General features: G+C 30.8%; 2 protein-coding genes across 2 annotated transcripts; one reads left to right on the top strand and one right to left on the bottom strand.

Annotated features, from left to right (window-relative positions):
• The first annotated feature begins 14 nt into the window (after window positions 1-14).
• On the top strand, window positions 15-6,448 carry LOC146927216 (cytochrome P450 83B1-like). Its single transcript, XM_085700566.1, has 2 exons — window positions 15-969; window positions 5,625-6,448. The coding sequence occupies exons 1-2, from the start codon at window positions 85-87 to the stop codon at window positions 6,231-6,233; spliced, it is 1,494 nt and encodes a 497-aa protein (XP_085556692.1). The 5' UTR covers window positions 15-84; the 3' UTR covers window positions 6,234-6,448.
• A 2,625-nt stretch (window positions 6,449-9,073) lies between these two features.
• LOC146927215 (cytochrome P450 83B1-like) lies at window positions 9,074-13,086 on the bottom strand. The gene is made up of 2 exons (XM_085700565.1): window positions 12,017-13,086; window positions 9,074-9,954 (listed from the first exon to the last, which is right to left on the bottom strand). The coding sequence occupies exons 1-2, from the start codon at window positions 12,899-12,901 to the stop codon at window positions 9,346-9,348; spliced, it is 1,494 nt and encodes a 497-aa protein (XP_085556691.1). The 5' UTR covers window positions 12,902-13,086; the 3' UTR covers window positions 9,074-9,345.
• Between the last annotated feature and the right edge of the window lie 620 nt (window positions 13,087-13,706).

Here is a 13,706-nt window from a genome sequence, read left to right as displayed (position 1 = left end):
TATATATAATTGGCAGATGAGGTTTATAGCTAAGCATTCTCCAACCCTTCAAAGAAAATAAGATAGTTGACATTAATTGTAACAATGTTTTCACTACCATTTCTCTTTGTTGTGTGCTTAATTCTTCCTTTGCTTATCTTCTTCCACAAATATAGAACCAGTACAAATTATCCACCTGGTCCTAAAGGCCTTCCAATAATAGGGAATCTTCATCAACTAGATATTTCTAAGCTGTATCTTCAATTATCTCAATTCTCAAAATTATATGGTCCTCTATTTTCACTTACACTTGGTTTAAGACAAGCTATTGTTGTTTCTTCAGCTGAAATTGCAAAAGAAGTATTGAAAAACAATGATTGTGTTTTTTCCAATAGACCTATATTATATGGTCAACAAAAATTAACTTATAACGGATCAGAAATGGTATTTTCTCAATATAGTGATTTTTGGAGAGAAATAAGAAAAATTTGTGTTGTTCATATTTTTAGTGCCAAACGTGTATCACATTATTCCTCCATAAGAAAGTTTGAGGTAAAGAAAATGATCAAAAAAATTTCAGCGCATGCCAGTTCTTCAAGTGTTACAAATTTGAGTGAGTTATTGATATCTCTATCAAGTACTGTAATTTGTAGGATTGCTTTTGGGAGAAGCTATCAGGATGATGGAAATGAGAAAAGTAGATTTCATGAAATGTTGCATGAGTTTCAAGCTTTGCTTGCAGAATTTTTTGTTTGTGATTATATTCCATTTATGGGTTGGCTTGATAAGCTTAGAGGATTGCATGGTCGTGTTGATAGAAATTTCAAGGAATTTGATGAATTTTATCAAGAGATTATTGATGAGCATTTGGATCCAAATAGAGAACAAATTAAAGATGAAGAAGATATTGTTGATGTTTTACTCCATCTCAAGAAAAATCATTTATCTTCAATTGATCTCACTTTCGATCACATCAAAGCTGTCCTCGTGGTATGTTATTTTGATTTCTTTTAAATTTTATGATTTCTTTCAATTTTATGATGAATTACTTCTTTTAGTATACATACCCTACCATTAATTATGTTTTTGTCCTTTACCTACAAATTTTTGCTGTCGCTATAGGTCAAATTTCTTGTATAAAACCTCCTTTGAAACATTGATTTGTTTTTGAATACAAGACCTATACTAGATGTTGTTCTTAAATACAAGACCTATAGTAGATGATAAGATCCTTATTAAAATAGATGTTGTTTTTATAATAAGGATCTGACAGAGTATTATACTCCATCAGATCTTATTATAAGAATTTTCATTTAAAAAAATTATACCTTCATTGAATGTTTGTCTTTTCAATATTAGTGAATATATTTAGAAAAATGCTATATAAATTGAATGGTATTCTCGCGAATCCATCGCGGCCATTATTTCACGTAGCCACTTTTTATTTGACTTCCACCATTCACCAAGACTTCCCATGAATTCCGGCCAAATGCAGATTTTTATTGGTTAGTTTTAAATTCAAGATGATTTAGAGATTATTCCTTCGTTGTATTTAGCATTAGTCATATATTTAATTATTCACAACTTTCTATAAGGATATATTTGCAAAATATTAAAAAAGTGGTAAAAAAAAAATGTAATCCGATTTTGTTATCAATACTCATATATTTGTTAGCAATGTAATCCTTTTTTGTGGAATCTAATACACATCAGATAAAAAAAATGATTATGTGGAAATTATCGTTGCTTAAACGGCATATGACTAGTTAATCCTGTATTTTTCTTTTTATAATAAGGATTAGAGAAAGTATATATTTGTATTGGAATATTGAAAAAGCTTAATAGAATGTATTTATACAATGATAATCTAGTAATAGTCATACACAAATTATGCACATTAATTATATCAATAATTTTTCTTAATATGTTCAAAATGTGTCACAGTTTATAGGGATTACTTTAAAGTTTAGAATATTGAAATATTAAAGCATGATAAACCTAAGGGTTATAGAGTATTAGTTTCTTAGTCCTCTTATCATGTGGTAGGAGATAAACACCAATTGTTTCCTTTCTTTTTCATTGACTTTTTACACCAGAGCTTATTCTCTTGGAAACGTGTAGAACACTTATTATTGGGACCATTCTAAGTCGAGATTAAAAAATTATCCCGTCATATTATAGGAGTCTACTCATTTTACTCTAGAGCCAGCCCTTGCTAGTTCAAACAACACTTTTATAAAATTAAATTTTCTAATGTATTATGTATACCTACTTTTTTTTTTTTTTGAGGGAATTATGGATACCTACTTATTTATTTATTAGTAAAAGTACATCAAGAAGCATCATTATTTTCTAATGCATTCGTGTAGAACACTTATTATTGGGTCCATTCTAAGTCGAGATTAAAAAATTATCCCGTCATATTATAGGAGTCCACTCATTTTACTCTAGAGCCAACCCTTGTTAGTTCAAACAACACTTTTATAAAATTAAATTTTCTAATGTATTATGTATACCTACTTTTTTTTTGTTGAGGTAATTATGGATACCTACTTATTTATTACTCCCTCCGTCCCATATTACTTGACCTATTTAGAATATTTGCACTATTCATGTAACATGTTTTGACTCTATTTTTCTACTAATATATAAAAACAAAATATAGCATATAAGATGTTGTTAGATTCGTCTCGATTAATATTTTCAAAATATTAAATTTTCGTAATTTTTTCTACTAGATTATTAAAGAAATTTAAGTTTAAAATTGTGCATTGGCATACGTGACAGAGTCAACTAGGTCAAGTAATATGGGACGGAGGGAGTAGTAAAAGTACATTAAGAAGCATCATTATTTTCTAATGCATTACTTGTAAATAATAAGTTTTGGTTTAGGTTATAGCTCCTATAGATATTCATTAGAAAACACCTACTCATTTTTTAAAAAGATTATACTAGTAAGTACTAGTAATTAGTAAAAACTTTGTTGAATATACAGTCAAGATTGGTGTTGCTTAAATGGTCTTTTATAAAAATTAAAGGATATTCATTAGAATTTTTGTTTTAAAACACCGACGATCAATCTAACAATTTCTTTCAATAAATATATTTTTGGTAAAAAAAAAATGGGTATTATATTTTGGTGGTCTTATTTTATCAAACACGAAAATAATCCTACTATTTTTAAATTGCAAAAAAATATAAAAAAGAGAATAAAAAAATTCAATTAAAAAATAGTTTATCAATCTTGTACACTCTTGAATGGAATCAAAGAGCCACATGATCTGAAAATTCGTACAGACAAAGAGATAATGCGTCGGTATATTCAGCCAATGAAACTTTTTGAATCAGTTAGAGTGATCCATATGCCAGATCCCATTTTTCAGCTGTGTAAATTTTTTAATTTTTTTCAGATCAAGTATTATGAGAAGTATGAATAACATTATTATATATTTTTTTTTTTGGGTACACATTATTATATGTTTTTAAAGAAGGAATAACATTATTAAGTAGTCACAATGATATTAATATGAGACGACAAATTATATGACAATAGATCGAAAGCTAAATATTGATTGTAAAAAGACAACCAAGCAGAAAAATTTCCTCAAGTGGGGAGAGAGGGACTGGGAATGTTTCGACCACATATCTGCGTGAGTGAACTCACGCTAATGTTAATTCTGCGTGACTTAACTCACGCTGCGTGATTTAAGTTACGTCTGGTTTAAAACACGTGACTTAAGTCACGTTTCGTACACGTGAGTTAACCCACGCTGGTTTACTCGCGCAAATTTTAGTGTCTTACCCTTCATTGTTTTGTATTAACTTTATAGATTAAAGAATGCCTTTTTGCAAGAGATGTCTAACCAGCTTGTTGCTCATCATATTCCACAAATATCATCATATTCCAACAACTGTATCAAGAGAAACACGTGTTGATGGAACAGTGTCAGCAAATCCACACGCAAAGTCCCTTGCAAGCCACTTGAAACATTATTGTGATGGAACTGTATGATTGACCACCGTTTTAACTTTAATATAAAAATCGTGTTAATAAACTATTGGTAATCATCAATTAAGAGATTTGATTATTTATTGATACAGTTGTTGGAATATGATGATATTTGTGGGTTATGCTTTTGGAATTATTAACTAGTGTGAGTTAACTCACGCGGTGTGAGTTAACTCACGCGGTGTGACTTAAGTCACACATGAGGTGCGTGAGTTATTCTATTTCCGTTTTTATATTTTTCAAAAAAAAAAAATTAGAGTATAAAATTTTATTTTAAAAATAATCATACTTCAAAAAACAAAGTATAATATTTATTTTAAATAAAAAAAAGTATAATATTTTATTTTAAAAACAATAATGTTACAAGAACCAAAGAAAAAGAAGTTAAATAACTCGGCTATATTAAACAAACAAAAAGAAGGAAAAAATGGGGATTGGTTAATAAAAGAGATGTGTTCGAGTGTTTTAAATTGGCCTCATAACTCTTTGAGGTGGACCAAAGATATTGCATTGTTAGAGGAGATGGTGGGTTTTGAATGGTTTAAAGAGGTAGTTTTTAGAGAAATTGGAAATAGAGGATCAACAAGATTTTGGAGAGATGTTTAGGTTGGTATATTGCCCCCTTTTGTGAGAAATTTCATTGACCGCTTTCTATTTTGAACCAAAAGACATGGTGATTGAGGATGGTGGATGGAAGGGTGCGACATTGGGAATTTTCTTGGCGTAGATAAACTTCTGATCTTGATCTCATGGTCCAGATTATATCTCCATATTTCAAATTATGAAATAAAAATTAAATCTACATGTTTTTTGTTTGAGCAAAAGTCTCGTATGCGTTGAAGTAGAAAAGATGATGCCAACAAAAAATATATTGCTCTAAATGTGGAGGATACATGGATTTATAGTGTGCATGAAGTTAAGAAAATAGGATTCAATGCAGTCAATAAAAGCAAGGAGTTACACATTCATAATAAAACCAAAAACTTCTATATTCCAGACTTTTAGATTTCCTTTCAATTGCTTTTATAAAAGTTGTCATGGTATGTCCAACAATTGTTGAAACGAAAGGGTTTAGGTCCCCAACTAATGAGTGAACAATCAAACTAAATTGGACAATGATTAGAGACATCTCAATCACTCACCCATTGATTCGCAAATTATTCGCTAATATCCAAACTTTCCTGGACAAAGACACTTCATGATCAATCCAGAATTTTTCACTGCATCTTTTAATATCAATTTATATTACAATATTTTTTTCCCACAGTCTTATATGCGCAAGTGATATAATTTGATATTGTGGAAAAAAATTTAGTTTATTATGTGAATTTTTTGACAGTATAAGAGATATTCCACGTTGAATATATGTGTTCATTTTTATTTCTTCCTTTAAATTTCAAGATTCAACTTCTTTTGGAATTGTTATTTACACTCGTATTACTTCTTTTGGAGTTGTAAATTACACTCGTATTATGTTCATCTAGCCCAAAATGTTAAATTATATTGTGCTCAATATGTTAAGTTTGTATAATTTTTTAAACAATTCTATAAGTTGCCACAATTGGTTTGACATGAAAAATAATTTTGTAATTTTTTTGTTGTCGATATCTATTTTGACTTCTATATTATTTTGTAGGACATGCTTGTAGCTGCAACAGACACCACAGCAGCCACATCTGTTTGGGCTATGACCTCCCTAATAAAAAACCCAAGAGCAATGAAGAAAGTGCAAGAAGAAATTAGAAACTCAGGAAGTAAAAAAGAATTCATAGATGAAAATGATATTCAAAATTTTCCTTATTTAAAGGCAGTGATAAAAGAGACATTGAGATTGCACCTACCTACCCCACTACTTGTTCCAAGAGAATCAAGAGAAAAGTGCATTATAAGTGGGTACAAGATTCCAGCCAACACAATAGTGTATGTGAATGCTTGGGCTATTCAAAGAGACCCAAATAATTGGAAAAATCCAGAAGAGTTTTATCCCGAGAGATTCTTGGAATGTTCAACGAATTTTCTTGGACAAGATTTTGAATTTATTCCCTTTGGAGCAGGTCGTAGAATTTGTCCAGGTATGTCTATGGGAGTTGCATCATTAGAATTAATCCTTGCTAATCTTCTTTATTCATTTGATTGGAAGTTACCACATGGGTTGGTAAAGGAAGATATTGATACTGAAACGTTGCCTGGGATCACTCAACACAAGAAGAATCCTCTTTGTCTGGTTGCCAAGATTACTATGTAGATGCATCCCTTTATTTCAAATTTGTTAGTTTCCTGTTTGATATGCTATGTTTATTAAACTTTTTCAATTGTGTTTTTCCTTGAATTTGAAAAACAAACTAGTTACATTTGTCGATTCTACCAACTTGTGTTTTCGTACAATGTTGTATAAAATTTGCAAGTGAATGACTTTGGCAAGTAATATAAAATTATTAGGTTTGTAGACTATTTGTCAGACAAGATGTATTGACATGCTGGTACGACATCATAACGTACCTCGGCTCGCTTTCTTGGATGTTTTATTTTTACGTGAGATATCTGAAGATTTTATGAAGATATGATTCACGTGAAGTGTTGACCAAGAAACGTGTGGTTTCTAGAAGCAGTGTTAAGAGGTTTAACTTTACCGTGTTTCTTAAGTGTGATGTTGTAACATTTAAGAAAACATTTTATTTGCTTCAGAATATTGTCCTGAAGACCGTGTGGATAATCTGTATGTTTAGCCCGTTTTATGCATCAAGCCCATACTGAATTCAGACTATATAAAGGAAGACTCAAGACCTAATTCTTTACTGAAGACGACATTTTACAAAAGTGTCTATTAGGGTTTTAGTCTGCACTTGTTGTTTATGAGCCACTCTTGTATCACCTTGATGCTAGAGTTAGACTGTTAGTTGAGTTGTAAGCTTTGAAACACTAGTGAGCTTCTAAGAAAGAGTGGATTAATCTATTTTCACGGAGTGCTTCTCCATTTCATTTGTAATTGTTGATTATCACTGGTGAGTGATTCAGGGGAAGTGAGAGGGGTCTCATATCTAGGTGCATCTTAGATAGAAATTACACGGGTAGTGATTAGGTGCGAAGCTAGTAAACTGGAGGTTGTTTATGCAGGCTTCAAACTAATACTATTACAGTGATTTTCCTTCCTGGCTTGATAGCTCCCAGACGTAGACGTTGCACCAAACAGGGTTAACAAATAACTTGTGCCTTTTACTTTATGTCTTTATCATTAAAGTTGTTATTTGTGTTGACACGATGTCTTAACATTATTCTTGACATTTCGCGTGTCTTGACATCGTGCTCAACATCTTTACTACATGCTAGAATTTAAAATATATTATGGTTTCTGAAAGTAGCTCAACTGTTCCGAGCTAAGGAATTCGAAACTAGAGGTCTTGAGTTTAAACTCGAACAAAGAAGTTAATATTAATTTAATAATTTATTACTAACATTTGTTGTTAAAAAAAATATCGTGGTATTAATTTAGAAGAAGTATGATTGTTTGAGTCAGACTGAGTTACAATAATGAAAAATGAGATCAGTAAGTCATGCTTTGGAATGCAAAGGAGATAAGTCTTATAGGATACACATCTAAGATATTCAATATGGTAGTTTAATTGAACCCTACCTAATAATTTATATTATTTTACATTTTTCAATTAATTTAACAACTCTACTACATTTTCCAAATATCTGTAATACCTATCAAGCACTTTAAAATGAGTCCCATTATATCCTATAATATATCCTAAATATATATTTTATCTATTTTTGTTAACACAATAAGGAAGAAAGAATCATGGCTTTGCCGAGCAACAAGTTTGATTTTGGGAACACTCTAATTAAAGCTAAATATCAGTTTTCAACTGACAACATTATGCTCTTAGGTTCATTAGAGCATTCACAATGGAGCTCTCCATTTTTGGATGCTTAAATAGATCTCAGTATATTGGATCCACTAATAACTTTATATCATCTATCAATAATACTTTATCATCACATTTCAATATTTTAATATATAAATATATGGGGTCTACAAAGAAAGAGACGGTCTTATATGAGACACTTTTTTCATTGGGAACCCTTTTGGATATCTCGACAATGGGGGTACCTATGAGGTATCAATGCTTATTGACATACCCATTATGGATGGTCTTAGTTTAGTTTCTTCTTTTTGAAACGGAGAAATTTACTATAGAAACTTGAGCTCGGACACAAAAAGTGCCACATGACAAGACATAATGATACAAATAACAAATCTCTTATTAGTGGGATTAGGAAAGTGTACCGAATCGTTTAACAAATAATAAAGTGAAGTAGAGTATCGTATCCATAGAGATTGTCGTTTCGTCCAAACAATTCGCGTTACTTATTTTAAATTTGACGATATAAAATTAAAGAGTAAAGGGTTAGACATTGTAATCTTTATCTATTTGCAGCAGAGCAAGTTTACCTATTTGGTTGCACAAATACAAGTTTACCCATTTTACAAGCGAAGCCTGAGTGGTGTGCATAAATGACATAAAATCATTTTTCCTTCGGGAAATGTATCTTGCCCAGAAGCTCGTATGAACTGGCTGGGGTGCTCCGTTCATACCCCCAGGCGTAAGGATTGGGTTCATAGCACTCCATACGGTATGTATTGTTGTAATGATTGAACTGGTTTGCTGCAAAATTTTCCACGAATAGTTTTCTGAAACAATCATAAACAAAAATACCCAAGTAGCACTGTTCTAGGAGTGACTATAAGTAATAATAATTATTGTTATAATTATTATGATTACAATACCCTTTTTTTATAAATAAATATATTACTAAAACAATAAACATAAATAAAAACAATTACAGATAAGTGATTTAAATTGCTTAGTCGAAAATATTGACAATCCTCGGCAATGACGCCAAAAACTTGATCTCGGATTAGGCAAATGTATCAAATCGTTTACCAAGTAATAAAGTGATAAGTAGGGTATCGTATCCATAAGGATTGTCTTTTCTTTGAAACAATTTGCGCTACTTATTTTAAATTTGACGATATAAAATAGAAAAGTAAAGAGTTAGAGATTGCAAATTTGATCTCTATGAATAGAAAAAATTCCTATGCAATTTGGTAAAATCTTACACTTGTTATTATTCTTCAAAAAAAAAAAAAAATCTTACACTTGTTATTTTTCATAGCAGTATCTAAAAATACAAATTGGAAGAAGCAACAAAATTAACTAATTTTTTCTTCTTCAAAAGATTAAAATCAAAGAGTAACACTACATAAAAACCCTAATAAACATTGCAGAGTAAACAAGAAACTAAGATTTAGTTAAAAAAGAAACCAACATAGTTAATATAAAGGGATGTATCTACTTAGGGACCTTGGCAATAAGGCAAAGAGGATTCTTCTTGTGCTGAGTGATCCCTGGAAGCATTGATGTATCAATATCTTCCTTTACCAACCCATGTGGTAATTTCCAATCAAACGAATAGAGAAGATTTGCAAGGATAAGTTCCAATGAAGCAACTGCCATAGGTATACCGGGGCAAATTCTACGACCAGCTCCAAATGGTATTAGTTCGAAGTCTTGTCCAATAAAATTTATAGAACTTTCTAAAAATCTCTCGGGATAAAATTCTTCTGGGTTTATCCAAATATCTGGATCTCTCTGAATAGCCCAAGCATTTACATATAATATTGTCTTTGCTGGAATGTTGTATCCATTTATAGTACAATTTTCGATAGATTCCCTTGGCACAAGTAGTGGGGCTGGTAGGTGTAATCTTAGTGTCTCTTTAACTACAGCCTTCAAATAAGGACAATTTTGAATATCATCTTCATATAAAAAATCTTTTTTAACTCCCAAATTTCTTATTTCTCCTTTCACTTTACTCATTACTCTTGGATTTTTTATTAGAGCAGTCATAGCCCAAACTGATGCTGCTGATGTGGTATCCGTTGCAGCTACAAGCATATCCTGTAAAGAGGTGCTTTATGATTAAATTTTTTTATAAAGTTTAACCAAACTTCATTTTTCATCAATGTATATTATTTCAATTCGTTCTAACAAGATAGAGGATTGATGAAAATAATGTATTTTTTTTTACCAAAATTATTGTGAGTACGAACTTTAGATCAAAGCTACCTTTACTTACCACTGCTAGAAAAGTTGTTCTATCTTTTATTGTATGGATTTTTTTTTTTTTGAGGGAATTGTATGGAAAATGTTGTGTACACTTCTTTGGTGTATGTATCACGAGTAGGGGTGTTCGTGGGTGAGTTTGAGTTGGGATTGGTCAAACCCAAAACCAAACTAAATAGGGTACTCCGGTTTGGGTGATGTAAAATAACCACCCGTTATACTATTGAGTGGGTTTGGGCAAACCCACTAATTTTTGGGTTGAGTTGGATTGGATAATGGGTTACCCAACTTATTTTTCTATTTTTTTAATATTAAATGACTAAATGACAAGTCCTCATAATTTTGTTTTAAAATAGTACTCTACTTTTTAATTTTCTTAAAAAAAATGTTTAACTTATTTTACTATAATTTTATGCATCATAGAATATCAAATAATAAACTTCATCATAAAATACTTACAACAAACTAAAGTTGCATGACAAAAATTTGCATTAGTATTAGAATAACCAAAAAGTGCAACATATTAATTTGTAACTCTAGTATGTTTTGATTTTCAATATATAGGGTACAATGTGTATGTTTTAAAAATATAACTTTCTTCTACGCTATGAAAATAAAGATAAAAAATATTAACATTATTGGGTAAGTGGGTTTTTTGGGTTTGGGTCTGGTTTTACCTGAAACCCATTTATTTTTATGGGTTTTTCATTATTAGAAACCATACCCACCCAACCCAACCCAACCCATTTTTTTTGGTTTTTTAGGTGGGTTTGACCGGATTTTCTAGGTTGACCCAACCCATGAACACCCCTAATCATGAGATAGAAAGAGATACAAATGAGTGAAGTGATAAATGTCATAATGCCATGTGATACAAATTATATCCTCTTCTTTTTACTTTCCTCCCCTTTTATAACTATCTATCTCTCTCTTGATTATATTTTTTATTATTGAAGAAAGAGAGAAAGAGAGTCAAGAGAGGAAAAGGAGAAAAGATAAGGAGAAGATCAACATATGTGAGTGTAAACACTTTAAAACAAAAAGGAAAAAAAGACAAATATAGATGGATATGATATATGTGATAGTTTAGTGACGTGATAGGAAGATAAATATAAAAAAAAATATAACAATTATGTTGAAATAATGTATGGAATTTAGAGATGTCTATTTATCAATGTTGAAATAATGTATAAGAGAAATGCCAACTTTTGCGTGGGCACAACATCAAATAAAATTTATCCGGACACACAAATTATTGAGGTATTCTTCCATGATAACAAGACCAAATCAATAATGTTTAGACACACACATAAAAAGACTCTCCTCAAAATATTAAATAATTTTTTTTTTATCAATTTCCTCATAATTAAAAAAATACTTCTTTATGTGTATGTGACCAAACACTAATTCTTTGGTCTTGTGACCATATTAGAATTTCTCCAAATTATTAAATTTAAAAGAGAAATAATATTAACTGATGTGACTATGTTATTTATTTATTAATTTATTTTCTTTGCAAGTGTGTACCCAAACTTTTTGATGAATCTTTAATATTTGTCATTTAGAACACATGCATGTGAACATGACCATGTATAATACTCCCTCCGTCCCGGAATAACTGACCCATTTTCTAAAAAAAAGTGTCCCAAAATAACTGACTCATTTCAATTTTCAATACAACTTTCATCATTTCCAATACAATATAACACTAAATAATACTACTTTTATCATTCCCAATACAATATATTCCACTTTCCCCTTTATTTATACATTTTTCTTAATCTGTGTGAAAAACCAAAGTAGGTCAATTATACCGGGACGGAGGTAGTATATACTAAAAGAGGAAATTCACAAAAAAAAAACAAGTTTAAAAGGTAAATGTATTAAATTATCATACCGTGAGGATCCCTTTGATGTGATCAAAGTTGATATCAAATGAAAATGAGCGTTTTTTCTTGAGTTCAAGTAAGACATCAACAATATCCTCTTCATCAGTAATTTGCTCTCTATTTGGATCCAAATGTTCATCAATAATCTCTTGATAAAATTCATCAAATTCCTTGAAATTTCTATCAACACGACCATGCAATCCTCTGAGCTTATCAATCCAACCCGTGAATGGAATATAATCAGCAAAAAAGCTTGCTGCAAGCAAGGCTTGAAACTCATGCAACAATCCATGAAACCTACTTTTCTCAATTCCATCATCTTCATAGCTTTTCCCAAAAGCAGTCCTACATATTATAGTACTTGAGAGTGAAATCAATAACTCACTCAAATTTGTAACACTTGAAGAATCAGCATGCCCTGAAATTTTTTTGATCATTTTCTTCACCTCAAATATTCTTATAGAAGAATAGTATGATACACGTTTGGAACTAAAAATATGAATAGCACAAATTTTTCTTATTTCTCTCCAAAAATCACCATATGGAGCAAAAACAATTTCTGACCCATTATAAGACAATATGTTTTGACCATATGATATAGGTCTATTAGAAAACACATGATCATTGTTTTTGAATACTTCTTTGGCAATTTCAGCTGAAGAAACAACAATAGCTGGTCTTAAACCAAGTTGAAGTGAAAACAAAGGACCATATATCTTTGAGAATTGAGAAAATTGAAGATGAAGATTTGAGATATCTAGTTGAAGAAGAATCCCTATTATTGGAAGGCCTTTAGGACCAGGTGGATTATTTGTAATTGTTCTATTTTTGTGGAAGAACATAAGCAAAGGAAGAGTTACACAGAGAACAAGTAAAATTAGTATCGACAACATTGTTGCAACAAATCTCACTCACCTATGAAAGGAAGAGAATCCTACTCTCTGTTCATTTTTATAAGCACATTCAATATTTTTCACACACACATACATACATACATATATATGTATATTAAAAAATTTTAGTAATGTAATTAATATATTATATTCTTCGTATAAATTTTACTAAATTTTCCTTTATACATGAGTGTTAATATATGACAGTTCATATTCAAAGGTGAATAAGAAGACCAACACGATTGTGTCCAATAAGCACTACAAGAAAATATCAAGTTTGCTACGCAAAAGGGTTAGACTTCCCAAAGCAGTGAGTCTTGGTTTCAATTTCGGTGGCTGTATTCATGTGTAGGGTCCAACGCAAATAAGATTAGGGTTGGAGAGAATCATGCATATGCCATATGTGCACATGCTTGTGGGACAACCATTTCTATTTTTGAGAAATGCATGTGGGGAAATCATTTCTATTTTTGGACAAATACATGTGGGACAGTGATATTTAGCATTCTCCACAAGATTAGAGTATTATTGGTAGTTTTGAGAGAGACATGTATGTGTGACATGATTGGGGTTTTTCTATTTTGGGATTGAAAAACAAGGCTTTTATTGTAGAAAATACTCCCTCCATGTCCAATTTTACCCTTGTCACAATTAATTACGTTATGACTTTTAATTTATCACAATTGTCAAAAATTGGAGTACTAATTACCAATTGTCCTTACCTAGGTAGTGCTCTCCCTAAGTCTCATTTCAACTACCACGTTCATTTTTTGGAAGTGTAAGTAATAAATGTATTGAAATTAGA

This window comes from Medicago sativa, chromosome 4, assembly GCF_051527215.1.
Source record: "Medicago sativa cultivar Bolivia chromosome 4, Bolivia_mono, whole genome shotgun sequence".
Classification (NCBI taxonomy): Eukaryota; Viridiplantae; Streptophyta; class Magnoliopsida; order Fabales; family Fabaceae; genus Medicago; species Medicago sativa.
The sequence above is the reverse complement of the archived record's forward strand: the minus strand, read 5'-3'. Positions and strand labels throughout refer to the sequence as shown.